Here is a 16,013-nt window from a genome sequence, read left to right as displayed (position 1 = left end):
TGCCTGTGACACAGCTAATAATTGCAGTGTAATGAACCTGATGCTGCAGACAAAGGTTTCCTTTTCCTTTTTTTTTTTTTTCCGGTACGCGGGCCTCTCACTGTTGTGGCCTCTCCCGTTGCGGAGCGCAGGCTCCGGACGCGCAGGCTCAGCGGCCAGCTCAGCTTGGCTCACGGGCCGAGCTGCTCCGCGGCATGTGGGATCTTCCCGGACTGGGGCACGAACCTGTGTCCCCTGCATTGGCAGGCGGACTCTCAACCACTGCGCCACCAGGGAAGCCCTCCTTTTCCTTTTTTATGTTGCCTTTCTTTTCCTTCTTTCCTTCCTCCCTCCCTCCCTCCCTTCCTTCTCTTTTGGTTCTGTATGTCAAGCAATCATCTTTATTCAGTGGCCAGGCTGATGATGGTTGGAGTGGAGCTATCCCTTAGTGGTGAGAACAGAGCCTGTGCCCCCTGCTACTGCTCACAGCCCAGAGAAGGCCAAGTGAACTGCAGTTTGGTACAGGCTTGGCCTTGTGTCTCCTTCCTCATAAGACTGCACACTTTATGCCTCTTGGGAACCTTCTATTTTTTATTTTTTAAACAAAATGCTATTGAATATTTGATGCTTTTTCTTTTTTTAAATAAATTTATTTATTTTTGGCTGCATTGAGTCTTTGCTGCTGTGTGCAGGCTTTCTCTAGTTGTGTCGAGCAGGGGCTACTCTTCGTTGCGGTGCTCAGGCTTCTCAATGCGGTAGCCTCTCGTTGTGGAGCACGGGCTCTGTAGGCATGCAGGCTTCAATAGCTGTGGCACACGGGCTCAGTAGTTGTGGCTCGCCGGCTCTAGAGCACAGGCTCAGTAGTTGTGGTGCACCGGCTTAGTTGCTCCGCGGCACGTGGGATCTTCCTGGACCAGGGCTCGAACCCGTGTCGCCTGCGTCACCTGCGTTGGCAGGTGGATTCTTAACCAGTGGGCCACCAGGGAAATCCCTTGGGAAGCTTCTATTTTTTGACTGCATCTTCTACCTGTATTTTTCTTCTAACTCCTTTCACTCAGCCCACAAACACTCACAATCCTGAAAGGGTAGGAAAAAAGAGCTTCCAAGGACTAACCCTCCTTCAGTCCTATTACCTTCCTAAAATGCAAATAGGAGTTTGTCACTCCCCTCATAAAATATCTGGTGGTGCAGAGTGGCCTTCAGGATGAAGCTTTTGGTGTAAGTCCTGTCCCTCCCCTGGCCACCCACCCCATCATACTTGCCCACCCAGGCCCCTTACCAGGTCCAAGCTGGAAGGGCTGACACATAAGGATGCCACAGCAGCCTAAGGAGGCGTATCCCTTTCTAGCACGTATTTAGTGGGGAACGGAGGAGATAGATATTCTATAAATGTGGCAAACTTTTCCCTTCCTATAGAGATTTGTTACGTGCGTTTATTATCCAGAGTAATATGCCAATGTTGAACCCATTAAAATCTAGATAGTACGCTTTGTTGGTCAACATCACGTTACTACTCATTATCCAGTTTCAGAACTAAGCTGCCTGAACTGTGTCAGGAGACTGTTAACTGGCACAGCCTCCAGTTATACCATGTGACAGGCTTTGAAGAAATCTTTCAAGAGAGATAGGCCTGCACCAAGGAAAACATATTATTTTATTTTATTATTGATTTTAATTACCACTTGAGAGTGCTGTCCACTTCCATGGAAGTGGGTGGATTTTCATTTTGCTAAATTTAATGTCAGGAGCAGTGTCATGGGTGGCATCTGAGTTAACAGGTGCCACGTTTCCAACATATTCCAGTGGTGTTTGGCACCCTCTACAGTTTGGGGTCTGTAGGAGGTCCCTTGCTGGCCCATCCTTAATCCAGTTTTGTGCTGTGAGTTCTCTGTGCAAACTTGACTGTGCCAGGGGGCGGGGTTGGGGTGGGCTGTTGGCTGCTCAGCCCACGAGGTTGTAACCAAGGGTCTGTGTTTACCTGGTGTCAGCATCCCTTTCCTACAGGCAGAGCCCTTCAGCCATGCCTGACAAGCAAGGCTTGCAGCCCACAGGCTTATAAAGTGTAGCTGAGCATGAACTCTCACCAGATTCCGTACAATACCTGAAGCTTACGGCGTAATGCTGCCTTCAGTTTCCTAGTCATGATCTCTGTCTTAACCTTAGTCTCCATTCATTTCGGGTTGAAAGTAGGTGGGGTTCCGTACCAGGGCAAGAAGCTGGGATTGGAGGGAACCCAATCCAGGGCAGGGGTTAGCCAAAAATCTGCCAGTTCTGTATGCATTTCAGGGCCTGGGGCCAAGGGACCCTGCAGAAAGATGATGAGGCTCCATCTTCACTCAGGTGACCCTGTTCTCACCTGCAGTGTCCTGGGGCCCCTGGGGGCCATCCCAGAGTCACATGCTGAAGAATGGGCATCAGTCACTGGGGAAACACATCTGAGTGGCAGAAGCCCATGAGGATGGAAGAAAGTACCATGGAAGGATGGGCCAGGTGGACCATAAGGAGTCACGGGCTAAGGGAAAGCTTTGTAGAGCTCCTGGCTCACCTGTCAGTACAGGCGTTCCCATTTTCTTAGCTTCTCAATCCTCTTTTCCAGATTGTGACCATCTTGGCAAACATGTCTGTCCTAGAGCAGTGTGCCTCTGACATCATTCAGGAGAACGGTATGTCTTTTCAGTGGTGTGCACGCCGTACAGGTTATGTGGCTCTGTGGGACCCTGTGCCTTTGTGTTTGTGTGAAGGCCTATGTATTCGTGCATGTGGGTCTCCACACTTGCAGGAGCACATGAATGCGTGCTTATGTGGGCAAGTGGGCCAATATGTAAGTGTTTTCTTGCTTCCACGGGGCTTCAGTCTAGTGGGAGGCAGACACGGAACAAAAGAAGAGAACATCAGATGCAGAAAGTAAAGCGGGGAAGAAGATAAGGTAAACCCAAGGTAGGAGGGTGGCAATTGGCTATTTCAGTCAGGGTGGTGAAGGGAAGACAGATTTCACTATGATCCAGAAGTAAAAATCTATTCCTACAAAGGATGCATTCCAACTTTAAATCATTCTCATCATATTGGGTTTGGCCACAGTGGAAAGCCGAAGGGTGGGGGATCAGGTCAGGGCAGCTGCATCCCTTGATGCCTCACCTGAGAGCATCTTTTTCCTCTTGCTCCCCTCCTCCCACCTCATGCGGATGGTGTCACCAAGGTTCGGGTGAGGTGCCCGGAAGCTGATCTAAGAGGTCTCCGCTGGAGGGCAGGTCAGCTGGCTGCCTTGCAGCTGGGAACAAAGTGGTGAGGGCTTCCTGTGACTGAGAAATAGGAGAGCAATTAGCAACCAGTTGGAAACCAAGAGATGCTAACGAGGAGTGTGCTGGGAGCCTAGGCAGCTGCCTCTGCGCCTGTTAAGCCCCTTCTCCCTGGTTGCCCCGCTGTTTTAACACATGTACACATTCCCCATCCCCCATTGCTCTATTACTAATGGAAAGGCATCATTCTGTGTTAATTTTATGTGATTGGGCTAATAATGAGAAACTTTGTTGAGCTGGCTGAGGGTGAGAGGCTGAAGGGGTGTCTTTTATGGCCTGTTCCTTCAGCACCCAGAGCCTGTAGTTCAAGTGGTCAGTGGGAGTGGGTCTCCATAGGCCAATGGATTTGGGATTGGAGTATCTGGCATCTGTGGAGGATTTTATGGTTTACAAAGTGCTATTGACGGGCTCATTCAGTAAAGTTATTGAGACCTACTAGGTTCTTGGCATTGTGCTGGACAGTGAGGACACAGAGGTAAGTTAAGTCCTTGCCTTCGTTCTAGAGTATCTCACACAGTCTAGAAGGAGACCCCACCTGGACAAAAGTGATAACGTGACAAAAGCGTGACATCTGCAGTAAAGTAATGCAGCAGAGGAAGGAGGGCATGGTGGTTGAGACTGTGAAGACTGGAAACGATTGCCTGGGCTTGAATCCTGGCTCTGTTATTTACTAGTTTTGTGACCTCCATTTTTCCATCTGCAAAATGGGAACAATAGTAATATCTACCTCACAGGGATGATGTGGGGATTAATATAAAGCATGTTAGAAGAGTGTCAGGCACAGAATGAGCTCTGTGCTATGTGTATCTGCTCTTTCAGGAAACAGTGGCCATCTCATAGGGTTTAAGTGAAGAGAGTTTGATGAAGAAACTATTTAGCAAAGTGGGTCAGGATTTGAGGGACCAGCAGTGGAGGTGGTTCAGCCAGGGATCACTGGAAGACAGTAGGACTCCTTGGTCTGGACAGGGCAAGCCTCATTATGCTTTGAAAGGAAGTCCTCCCACCAGGAGGACTCTGACATGCTTTGTCCTGAAGCCTGGTGATTTTGTCTCTGTCCTGCCCTAAACTGTGTGTGAGTGTTGGTGGTGGGGAGCTGGATGAATGGGCCATACTGGAAAGTCAGAAACTCTGACCACTGGTCACCCTTACACTGGGAGGCAGGCCAGGGCAGTCCAAGCTCTTATTTGTCAATCCAGTGGGATCAGTGTTGCCCTTTCAGCTAGTTTTGCTTCTCCCTCAGGGGCTGGGGCTGAGCTGGAGAGAATGTTGAGGAGGGAACATGGCCTTGGGACCTGGTCTCTAAGCTGTAACTGCCCACAACTCTCAGGCAACTTTTGTGGCACAGAGCCTGACCAGAACTTAGGAAACACATTCTGGATTTTGTAGGCAGCCCCAATTTCATTGCATCTTATCTTTTTCTAGATAAGACTTATAAGGTATACATTTAAAGGAAACTTTGTTTTTTATATATTTGTAAGGCTTCTAACATGAATACATTCACATTCATTCATTTGATATTCATTCCCAAATATTTGAGCTAAGCACTATTCCGAATACTTTGGATATACCCATTCAGGAAGTGGACAAAAATCCTTGCCCCCATGATGCTCACCTGGTCGTATATGAGAAACTATTTTTGGTCAGACTCTAGGTACGAAGCTGGGATTTGGAAAATGGCTTCTTTATGGGAACCTTGACCTGGAGGAATTAGTCAAATTTCTTAATCTTGTGGCACTTCCTGAAGTTGTCATTTTGGTGCCCCCTGTTTATGTCCCCATAGGCCATGCCATATATACTCAGGACATTAATAGCTATGACCTTGTCTTAGGGACATTGTGGGCATAAGAAGCCAGAAGACCGTGTTCCATTCAGTGGCCAGGGAAGGGGTTTGGAGAGAAGCCCCTTGCCCCAGGACCAGAGTTTGTGGTGGCAGAGCCAATAGGGGCTGAGAAAGGGAGGGCCTGCAGCATCCCCTGAGGCTGTAGGGGGGAGAAATGGGGCACTTACACAGCTCACCAGAGAGAGAAATGGCCCCTCCTCAGGACTGAATAACCTCAGGGTCCACAACTAAGTTACTCACTGCCCCCTGAACTGGGATCTAGGAGGCTTAGAAGTTGCATCTGGTTCAAGTAAGATTTGGAGAGGCACATGACTGAGGTACTGGCCTGGAAGTGACTCCTATGTGAACTTGAGAAGTCACTTCATCTCTCCACACCTCAGGTACTCGTCTGTGAAATGGGGGAGAGAGGCAGGGGCTGGGCTAGAAGAACTCTAAGGACCCTTCGGATTCTATGGTCTAAGTTACAGGTTGCAAACTTAGATGCCTGCAGGACCCACACAGGTGATATAAATGGATGACGTGGCTCAACATGGACTGGATCAATCTCATTTCAAAGAGTAAGCTTATAATAAGCTTCAGCAAATTGTTGTTAAGCAGAAATGTGGGCCCAGTCTTCTCAGATCAGGAAGTAATTTTTCAGATGCCAGAAATCTGGATTTTTATAGAAATCTCCCAATTTGCATATTAGCAAAAACTTCTTAAAAAATTAGACACTGTGTAAAGCAAGAAAAAAAGCAAAAATACACCTGTGGGCCATATTTGGTTGAATTTCTAAGCTGGCAAGTGCCACTCTGTGCAGGAAAGAAGGGTGTGGGCTGGGGCAGCTGAGGAATACCTCCCACAGAAGATGGACTTTTACTACAACCTGCAGGATGGGAATGATTTAAATGGAGAGTGAGAGGCAAAAGGACATCCCCTGCAGAAAGAATCAGATGGGCAAAGGCATGACGTGGGAGTGGATGTGGGTGTGGTTTTGTAGGCCAATCAGAGGACAGATCTGGCTTCAGGGAAGGGTGGAGAGGTTCTCAGCTGACCAAATTCAAGCCTAAATGTCTTGGTCCAACTACTCCACTCCCTTCCAGTACATGATACCCCTCTAAAACATTTGATCTAGTGATTATCCAGTCTAGGTTTGGGTCACCTCCCACCAGGGGGACCCATTACCTCTGGACCTGTCTCAGATGCAACCAGCATCAGAGGTGAAGAGATGATGGAGGGTAACCAGATTATCTGGGTTCTGACACCAGCTCTACAGCTACTTACTGTGTGACCCTGGGCAAGATACTTCACCTCTCTCTGTGCCTCACAGTGAATTATTATATAGTGCTTAGTTTATGAGGCTGTTGGGAGGTTTTAGGGTTCGTGCATTTACTGTGTGTTTCGCACAGCATCAGGGATGTAGTAAAAGCTGTTATAGCATTTAAAGGAAATTGAAAGGATATCCTCCAGATGTCCCTTCCAGGGGTGTAGTGACTTGGTATGTGGAATCAGAGACTCCCCCAGGGCAGAAGGAGAAGAAGAGGAGGGCTTGTCCAAGTTCCTCCTGTGGTTGAGAGCCCCGAGTCATCCCAACAGCCTTTGCTTGAGCCTGCAGCTAGAGGAAGTCTCCCTGCTTGGGCACCTACCAACTGTTCATCGCTTTCCACCCAGGGGTCCAGCTTATCATGGGCCTGCTGTCTGAGAAGCCAAGGTCTGGGACCCCCGCCGAGGTGGCGGCCTGCGAGCGAGTCCAGCAGAAGGCTGCAGTGACCCTGGCCCGTCTCAGCCGAGACCCAGATGTGGCACGGGAGGCCGTGCGGCTGAGTTGTAAGTGGTGCTGGCTGTGTCAGGGGCGGAGAGGGGCGCCGGGGCTGGGAACGGTCCTGATTTCATGGTGGCGGTGGTGACAGAGGACTCAGAGCAGGGCCGACTGTGCCGGGAGATGCTGGCATGGGGGCCCAGGGTGCAGCCCCAACTTAGCCTCCTTTCCCCTGGGGCTGAAGCAAGAGAGAGGAGGAGTCTAGAGAGGTTTAAGTTGGCCAGAAGAGTGACTCACTTGTGGCTTCCTGTTAACAAGGACCCCATTCACTCATTCATTTTCTCATTCATTAATTTACTCAGTTATTTGCTTACTCATTTGTTTATTTATCCACACATTCATTCACTCATGAATTCATCCTTTTGTTCATTCATTCATTAACTCATTCATTACTTCATTTAACCACCATTAACTTTCATTAAATCACACATTCATTCATTAACTCATTCATTACTTCATTTATCCACCATTAACTTTTTCATTAAATCACTCATTCGTTCATTCAGTCAGTCACTTATTTACCCAACAAATGTTTCCAGAGCACTCACTCTATGGTAGGCTCTGTTCTGAGTGCTGGGCATATAACACTGATTATAACCGCGTCCTAACCACAGCGGCCTATAGCCTAATGGAGGTGGTGGATATGGAAAGAAAAATTTACACTTGAGTATCACAGAGCAATGCTCAAAGGCTGTCAGTGACACAATTGGCACACAGAGGAAGTAGCCCACACTTATCCAGGTGGTTCAAATAATGTAACAAGGAGGTGACTCTTCACCTGTGGCTCCGGGAGTTATTCGGCTGTGAGGGCTAGGAAAGGGCACCCAGGTAGAGGCAGGAGATGGCAGTGTTGCCAACCATCCAGGCACTTGGAGGACAGCAAGAGGTGGCCTTGGGGCAGCAGAGAGCTCTGGCTCCAAAATGACTTTACGGAGGATAAATACATACATACAGAATCTGTCTGCATACCTTTCATACCATCTTATAAGGAGTTATTTTTTTCCATTGTTAGAGTTTGAAAAAGTCAATTTGGGTTGAAAAGCAAAGTCATTTATTTGACTTTCCTCTGTAAAGGCTTAGGAAATATTAGTGTACTCAAATGTAGCCTTCTATAATCTTAGCCACAATATATTTTCTGACTCAAATGGGCAGCTGGGGGTGGAGAGGTACTAGGAAGTTCCTCTGATAAAGATGTAAATGTTAACTATAGCTGGTAAAATCAGAAGAACTTGCATGGGAAGTTCCTTCTTGGGAAGACCTGCAATATCTTCTGTGGCTCATTCCTCCACACTGTGGGTGAACTCCATCCTGGCCAGTGTTCTGGCGCTTCGGGGTTTGGTTTTGATGCTCCAGCTCATCCTGGCCCTGACCAGGGTCCATTTACACCTGAGGGAGCAGAAAGTCTTCCCTGCCGATTGGCAGCCGCCTCCCTCCACAGGACCCCGTGCAGAGGACTGTGTGTGAGAGATGGGAGCACCTCTGGGTCAGGCCTGGCCAGGCCCACCCCGACCTGGGTGTGAGGGTCTCCCCGTGTCTCACGCAGGTATGTCCCGCCTCATTGAACTCTGTCGCTCACCCTCCAAGAGGAACAGCAGTGACGCCGTGCTGGTGGCCTGCCTGGTGAGTTCCCAATCCTCCCCCAGCTTTCTTCCTGGGCTTTGGGGTTGCAGACCAGGGACCAGGGGAACAGGCTGTGCCACGACAGGCTTGGGTAAGCCGGACAACTTATTCTGGATTTCCATTTTTCTCTTTAAAAGAGTAATACTTGTTTCACTTAATTCATAAGATTGTGATGAAAATTATATGAGGTCATATATGTGAAAGGCAGAGGCCTGGGGAACCCCCATTACCACACATTTAGGACCTTTGAGGTCCTGGGGGATCTGACAGCAGGTCTAGACCAGAGGGGCCCAGCTGGCAGGATGCTGGGTGATGGTGGTGATGCTATGGTGCTTGCAGCATGTGGTAGCTAGGGTAAGATGTCTTCTGCCTGTTCCAAAGTGGACACTGTGAGAAAGCCTCCTTTCCTCCTCAGATAGAGCCGCTCTACTGGTTCTCTTCCAGCTTCGTAGCTCCCTCCTCCTTTGTGGAGTAGGACAGGACAGGACAGAGGATTATTCAGCCAGTCCCCAGGATCTTCACCCTCAACCAAGCTAGCACATCCTGGGAGGTCTCCACCCAACTTCTTGATGCTTGGGTCCACCATGAAAGTACCAGCAGCACCAGATGGGGAACACCCAACCTGTTTCTATATCCTCCCTGCTGGGCTGTATTAAATCCTAGAGCAGAGCAGCTGGAAGCATCCAGGAGCAGGGAAGCCCACTGTAAAAGCCCTTTAACTTCCAGAAGGGGGTGCCAGATCTTTGATTTGTCCTCTTTGACTGTGCAGAAGGGATGGATCTAGAGGTCTTTCAAGCTGTTTCACAATAAAGTCCCTTCTCACCCCGTCCTTTTTTTTTTTTTTTTAACTGAGCTCATCCCATTTCTGGGAGCTCCTGACAGGCATTGTATGGTGGTAGGAGCAGCAGGCATTACAGTCAGACACACCTGTCTTGGTTTTACCATTAATGAGCCGTGTGACATTGGGTAGGTCACTAAGTGCTGTAAATTTTATTCGGTAAATATTTGCTAAGTGATTCTATGAGCCATGCACTCTTCTGGGCTTTGGGGATACAGATGTGGGGGGGAAAAAGACAAAAATTTCAGCTCTGTTGGGCCTTTTATTCTGGTACATGCAGAACAACCTTCACCCTTTTGGTGCCTTGGGTGATCTGAAGAAGCTTATGGACCCCTTCTCAGTATTAGGTTTTAAATGTATATAGTAAAATATATAGAATTAAAAGGAAAACCATCATATTAAAATAATTATTAGACTATCAAAGCAGGTGATATGTTTATATATATATATATATACATATATATATATATACTTTTAAATTAGCTCCTTAAATAAAAGCTAGCCTCAAGTCTTCACTAGCAATGAGCATAAATAATATTGAAGGTACCTCCAAAAATGTAATTTACTGAACCAAACTTGGGTCTGCTTGCCCATGCACAGTAAAGCCAATCGACTGACACCGGGTTGTGGTGAAGGAAAGTGCAGTGGGTACTGCAGGTTGCCAAGTGAGGAGTCCAGGTAGACAGGGCTTAAAAGGCCCAAACTCTCTGAAGGCTTTCAGGGAAAGTTTTTTTAAAGACAGGGTCAGGGAGGGGGGTTGTGTGGTGTGTGATCAGCTCATGGACATCCTTCTGATTGGTTGGTGATGCGGTAAATCAGGAGTCAGCATCATCAACCTTCTGGTTCCAACAGGTCTGGGGTCTATGTGGGCAGCATACAGTTAACTTCTTCCACCTGGTGGAGGTTTCAGTATCTGTGAAAGAGTTCAAAGGACATGGCTCAGAATTTTATCTAGATCCCCTGAGGAGGAACTAAAGGTCCTTGACTTTGTTTAATGGCTAAACTCTTATTAGTTTGTCTTGCTTGACTGTTTTCCTTTCTTTCTGCATTTTCTCACTTCTCTGATTCAATGCACTCTTTGGAACTCGGGGAAGCCTAGGAGACTAAAGTTTTTCTACAGACAGGAGACAGGTAGAGGATATGGAGGGAGATGCTGTTCCAGGAAGGCCCTATAGGGTCTGTGATTTCTATTGGTGAACAAGTAACAGGCACCGCTGAGCCATCTCGATCTGTTGCTACATTCACACACAGCTGAAGGAAAGGCTGTTTCAGTTAGAGGCCAGTGAATGTAAAGGTGTAATTGTTTTCATGCAAGTTCACAGGCCTTCATTTTGTCTGGTCTAGTGAGTAAATGGAGACAGTTAATACCTGGCAAACACATAATCATTGGCCCCAACTACCTTATCTTCACAACTTGGGCAGCCAGCAACTGCCTGACACTGAATAGGCCTGAGAAAATGTTGAGAAACTATAAAGCTCCTTTCAGACACGTGGGCTTGCTATGATTCCTTTTCCATTTTTATCATGAGTTTGAAGGAGAACACACAGAAGGGCGTGGCCTCTATTTTCAACCACTTGAAGGACTTTCTGGTGGTAAAGGGATTACATTTCTCCTTGGGGACAGGTTGTTGGATGCTGAATAGAGCCCCTTCCTTCTGAATCCATCCTTCATGTGCCTGCTGGCCTCATTTTCCTCATGACAGTTTACAATCATGACCTTTCCATGAGCACCCCTTCCCTGGTTCCCTGTTACCTATGGCCTACTGTCCACATACTTAGCCCTTCACAGCCTGGCTCTGACCCACCTGGGGTCTGAAGGCCGTCCACTGCCTCCAGGCCCTGTCCAGCTCGGGTCAGAATGCCCTGAACCACCCTGACACTGTGCTTTGGCCCTTGTCCCAAGCAGATGTCCTCTCTATAGCTCTGCCAGCACCGCCTTCAAGGCTCATATCAAAATCCTCCTCCTTGAGGCTTCCTGGGAGTTCTCTGCGGCTTGGACCTGCCTGCTCGTATTTTATTTTCCCCAGCAGGAAGCATGTTGTGTTATCCTGTGTTTTAGGTGTTATAAGGGGAGGCTCTTGGAATTCAAACACAGGCCTGCCTGATGCTGGATGTCTTGACTTTTTGCCCTGACCATCTTGCTTCCAGCCATGCTTTGTCCCCTTAGGGCTTGTGGCCCTAGTCATGCTACCTTGGCTCATGGGAGGGGATCTGTATTTCTCCCCCTCTACCCTGGAACCTTCTCATGGCTGGGTCCCTTTTCCAGCTCTTGTATCTCCATGGGACCTTGGGTTTGGTGACTGTTTCTTGCCCGGCTGAGGGACTGATGGACTTGTCTGCTCAGCCCCCAGCCCCCAGTGTTGGTGGGTGTTCGTGCTTTGTCTCCCAGAAGGGGCTCCATACTTGAGTGCAGCCCCCTGGCTGGTGAGATGGGGGCTGCTTGGAGCCTGGCCTGGCAGATGGAGTTGGAGGCTACCTCTCCTGCCCCTCCCCAAGACTTCTTCCCAGTTTTAAAGACTCTATTCAGGTGAAGGGAGGACATTTCAATTATCATCTCCCACATCTGGAAAAGTGGCAGCATGGATTGTCTCTTGCAAACAGAATTGATTTTTCCTTAATGAAGCGGCTGTCAGTGGGGTACGGGGCTTAATTCTTGCGTGTTTTCAGACTGTCTGGGAATGAGATGCTGGGAAGGCTGTTAACCTTCTGAGGAAAGCGGAGGCCAAGTAAAAGGCTTCAGAAGGGTGAAGGACCCTTTGAGCTCCTGGATGCTGAGGAGCGGGTGCTCTGAGACCATTTGGGCTCATGATGAACCCTACACACTTTCTGAGGACCCTGGCGAGAGGAGGGTATCTATTTGCCTTCGTGGTTTTTGGGGTCTGTTTCTAGTTCTCTCTCTCTTGTGTTTTGCTTTTGCTTTTCTCTCTGTCTAGAGGTTGCCTCCTCCCTTAGGGATGTTTCTCTCTCCTTATTTCCCCTCCCCCATTCTTTTTATCCCTTTAGTCCTCTCCGCCATCTCTACTACCTCTCCACCTCCTCCTGTCTCTCTCCTGTTATCCTCCCATCCCCAGGGTGTGCTCTCTTTTTCTCTGATACCATCTCTTTCTCTCTTGATCTCCTGTTATGCTTGGTCTCTTCTCTTTCCCAAGTTCATCTCTCTCTCTCTCTTTTTTTAAAAATTAATTAATTAATTAATGTTTGGCTGCGTTGGGTCTTTATTGCTGTGCATGGGCTTTCTCTAGTTGCAGCGAGCGGGGGCTACTTTTCGTTTTGGTGAATGGGCTTCTCAGTGCGGTGGCTTCTCTTGTTGCAGAGCATGGGCTCTAGGCACATGGGCTTCAATAGTTGTGGCTCACAGACTCAGCAGTTGTGGCTTGCGGGCTCTAGAGCGCAGGCTCAGTAGTTGTGACGCACGGGCTTAGTTGCGCCGTGGCATGTGGGATCTTCCCAGACCAGGGCTCGAACCCGTGTCCCCTGCATTGGCAGACAGATTCTTAACCACTGCACCACCAGGGGAGCCCTCTCTCTTTTAATAGTTCCTTCTTGTTCTGTTTTTCTGATGCTGTCTCTTTTTTTCTGTCTATTATTTTCTTCTACATTTTCTCTTTTCATGGGTTTATTTTCTATCTATTTCTTTGTCTCTCTTTTTTTCTTCCCTCTCTTTTGCTTTATTTTTATGCTTGATGATGTAAAATACATCGATGGTTTTATATTCTCATATCTGTGGAAGATCCCTGGTTCCATTTTTACTGTAACAACAACTCAAAGGCAGTAAGGTTATTTCTCCCAGTTGGAGCCCAGAGGAATCAGAAAGTGCAATGGAGTTCAGCCTTTTAGCCCTTGGGGAAATCATACCCCAGGAGAGGCAGGACACACTAGTTAGAGACAGTCGCCTGGAGTCTCCTTCCTGCCACCATCGTCTAAGACCCTGCTCATGTGAACAGAGATGCATATCCCTTCTCCTTGAACCAGCTTGGACATGGCAGTGTCTGTTAGTCCAACAGACAACTTAAGCCATCCTCTCTTTTCACCAACTTGGCGATTTCTCAGCAATAGATTACTTCTCATGTCTAGGTAATGAGCTATATGTTTGCCTTGTACTCATTATAACCTAGTGTCCTGGGCTTGCAGCATCCTGTCTCTGTGTGTGTAGGTATGAAGGCCCTGGAGTTGGGCTGCTGTGTGATCTTGGGAAGGCCACTTTTCTTCTCTGAGTCTGTCTCCTTATTTCTAAATTGGATATCATGATACTTACCTTGCTGTATCCTGTGGGGATTAAATGAGATACTACGTAGACACTCAGTAAGAGTGGGCATTCCTCCTTCTTTGCTTCTTCTGCCACTCAAGATAGTCCCCTCTCTCTTTGTTTCCCAAGGGAAGGGCATCCTTAAGCTCCCACCTTGTTCCTTGCTCTGTTCAGGCTTGAGAAAGATGGAAGGAATTAATATTCATTGGGCACTTAGTATACATGGCCTCAGCTAACTGGCAAAGAGGTCTAGGTAGGTACACAGCTCACGTTTATAGTTTCAGGTTACTCTAGCAGTAGAACTCAACATTTGTTTGGTTTTTTTTTCAGCATACCTTTGTAGATACAGAGAAAAATAAAAGTCTCTATCCTTAAGGAGCTTAGAGTCTGGTGTGGGAATAAACACCTAAAAAACAGTTGGGGAGGGGTTTCACATCACGGGAAAGATCTGAGCAAAGGCACATGGATGTAAAACAAGATGGCGTACTCAGGGAAGAGTGCAACACTCAGTGTATGGGGACCTGGGCAGTAGTTTCATTCTGCCTGCACTTCTCTTTCCTGTTCATCCCCATCTTGGTGGCAGAAATTCCATTTCCTTTAACTTTATGACCCTCCTTCTTCTCTCCCTCTCCCCTCCTTCCCATCCCAAAATGCTTTGCTCAGAACCTTGCTGAATTTATGGATAAATGAATAGCCCTTGCTGTTCTAAGGTTTCTATAAAGACCTGGAAGTGAGAATATAATTCCGCTGATGCCTCTGGTAGTTCCAGTCTCTAAGATAAATCTTGAACTTAAATATGTCACTAAATTGACCAAATCCTTAAAATGACAGATCTTCAAAACAATCAGTTTCCTAAGATGACTGAAAAACCAAGATGGCAAGACTAATTAAGATCATGAAAACTTTCAGATGACATCCCCTTTAGTGATCAAGGTACCATTGAAATCAGTGACTATGTAATAAGGTTGCTGTGGTGACCAAGTGACAAAAAGGACCATATCACTAAGGTGTCAAGGTGATGATCATCTCAAATTGGGCTGGTAAATGAGCCACTTACTGAAATGCATCTCTCAGGGAAGTTGAAGGCGCAGTCTGATCTCTTCTGTTTTCTCCTCAGGCTGCTCTGCGTAGATTGGCCGGGGTCTGTCCTGAAGGCCTCCAGGACTCTGACTTCCAGCAGCTGGTCCAGCCCCGGCTTGTGGACTCTTTCTTACTCTGCAGCAACATGGAGGAGAGTTTTGTGTAGCAAGTATGGGAGACAAAAGGCATTCGGCCTCATTCTCAAGCCCCCTCTGAGTACATACCTGTTAACGCACCTGACCACACACCAGCCTCCTCACCTCCTTATTTATGCTTAATTTATTTTTTATGTGAAATTAACAGAGGGCTAAACATTATAGCAACATCATCAGGCAGTTTGTGGTCCTTGGGAGTCTTTTTTGTTTTCATTTTTTGACTTCTGTGACTTTTCAGTTGCAGATGTTGAAATGCATAATGGCTAATATGACAGATTGTCATGGGTGATTTCACTTTCTTTTGCTTTCTCTACTCTCACTATATAACCTTGCTTCATTTTTTTTAAAACAAAATCTGGTAACAAGAGTATTTTAGCTGTCCAGCAGTTTTTCTTTTTTTTTTAAAGTTGGAATTGCTCTTTCTAAAATATTTTAAATGCATTTCATAGTTGGACAGAATATACTGGAAGTTCTAGTTTTATTCTTTAATAAATGAAATCACATGAAACGTGTCTTGAATTTTCTGATTAAATTATGTCTTAGGCTAACTTCTTGCTTCCCAAGTTTTCATGCCACAAAAACTTTCTCAACTATTAAAACTGCATAGAAAGTATATTGTTTTCATAGCTGCATAAATGGGTTAATTTCTGAGTGATTTAGTGAGAAATCAAAAGGTTTCCAAAGTCCCAGACACTCAGTTTCCCTTAGCTTGCTCTTCTTTAACCTCATGGTAAACAGTATCATCATCAGATGAGGTTTTACTGAAAAATACCTCTTCAAAAGTATACTTGAAAGTAGTGGTGTGCTGGAGTTTGCTTATACCAGTTCACAAGGGACAGTTGTAAGGAATTCCTCCCAGCTCCACGTTCAGTAAGCTCATTTGGTACCTTGTAACTGGAAATACTGAGAGTATTTATACCACATAAATTGGAAGATGCTACAAATCAGAAGCTTTGTGTTGTTTTTTTTTTTTTTCCACAGAGCTGGTTTACCAATATCATTGTTTGAAAGTATCACAAAAATCTATGAATATGTCTGAAAGATTTATTACTATTGTGATATGATTTTATGCAATTCAAGAAAGTTTTGAAATCCATTACATAAGAGGTTAAAAGAATTACATGATCATATCAATATATGCAGAAAAAGTACTTGATAAAA

At 46.6% G+C, this 16,013-nt stretch overlaps 1 protein-coding gene across 3 annotated transcripts in view; it reads left to right on the top strand.

The window, feature by feature from the left end:
- Positions 1-15,360, top strand: part of INSC (INSC spindle orientation adaptor protein) — a 121,198-nt gene extending 105,838 nt beyond the window's left edge. For all 3 annotated transcript variants that reach the window (XM_060304430.1, XM_060304431.1, XM_060304429.1), the window contains exons 10-13: positions 2,576-2,642; positions 6,766-6,921; positions 8,457-8,533; positions 14,735-15,360. In XM_060304430.1, coding sequence (XP_060160413.1) covers positions 2,576-2,642; positions 6,766-6,921; positions 8,457-8,533; positions 14,735-14,863 — 429 coding nt within the window. In that variant the 3' untranslated portion in view covers positions 14,864-15,360. The remainder of the gene's footprint in view (positions 1-2,575; positions 2,643-6,765; positions 6,922-8,456; positions 8,534-14,734) is intronic.
- Positions 15,361-16,013: the final 653 nt, after the last annotated feature.

The sequence above is a fragment of the Globicephala melas genome, chromosome 8 (assembly GCF_963455315.2).
Source record: "Globicephala melas chromosome 8, mGloMel1.2, whole genome shotgun sequence".
Classification (NCBI taxonomy): Eukaryota; Metazoa; Chordata; class Mammalia; order Artiodactyla; family Delphinidae; genus Globicephala; species Globicephala melas.
The sequence above is the reverse complement of the archived record's forward strand: the minus strand, read 5'-3'. Positions and strand labels throughout refer to the sequence as shown.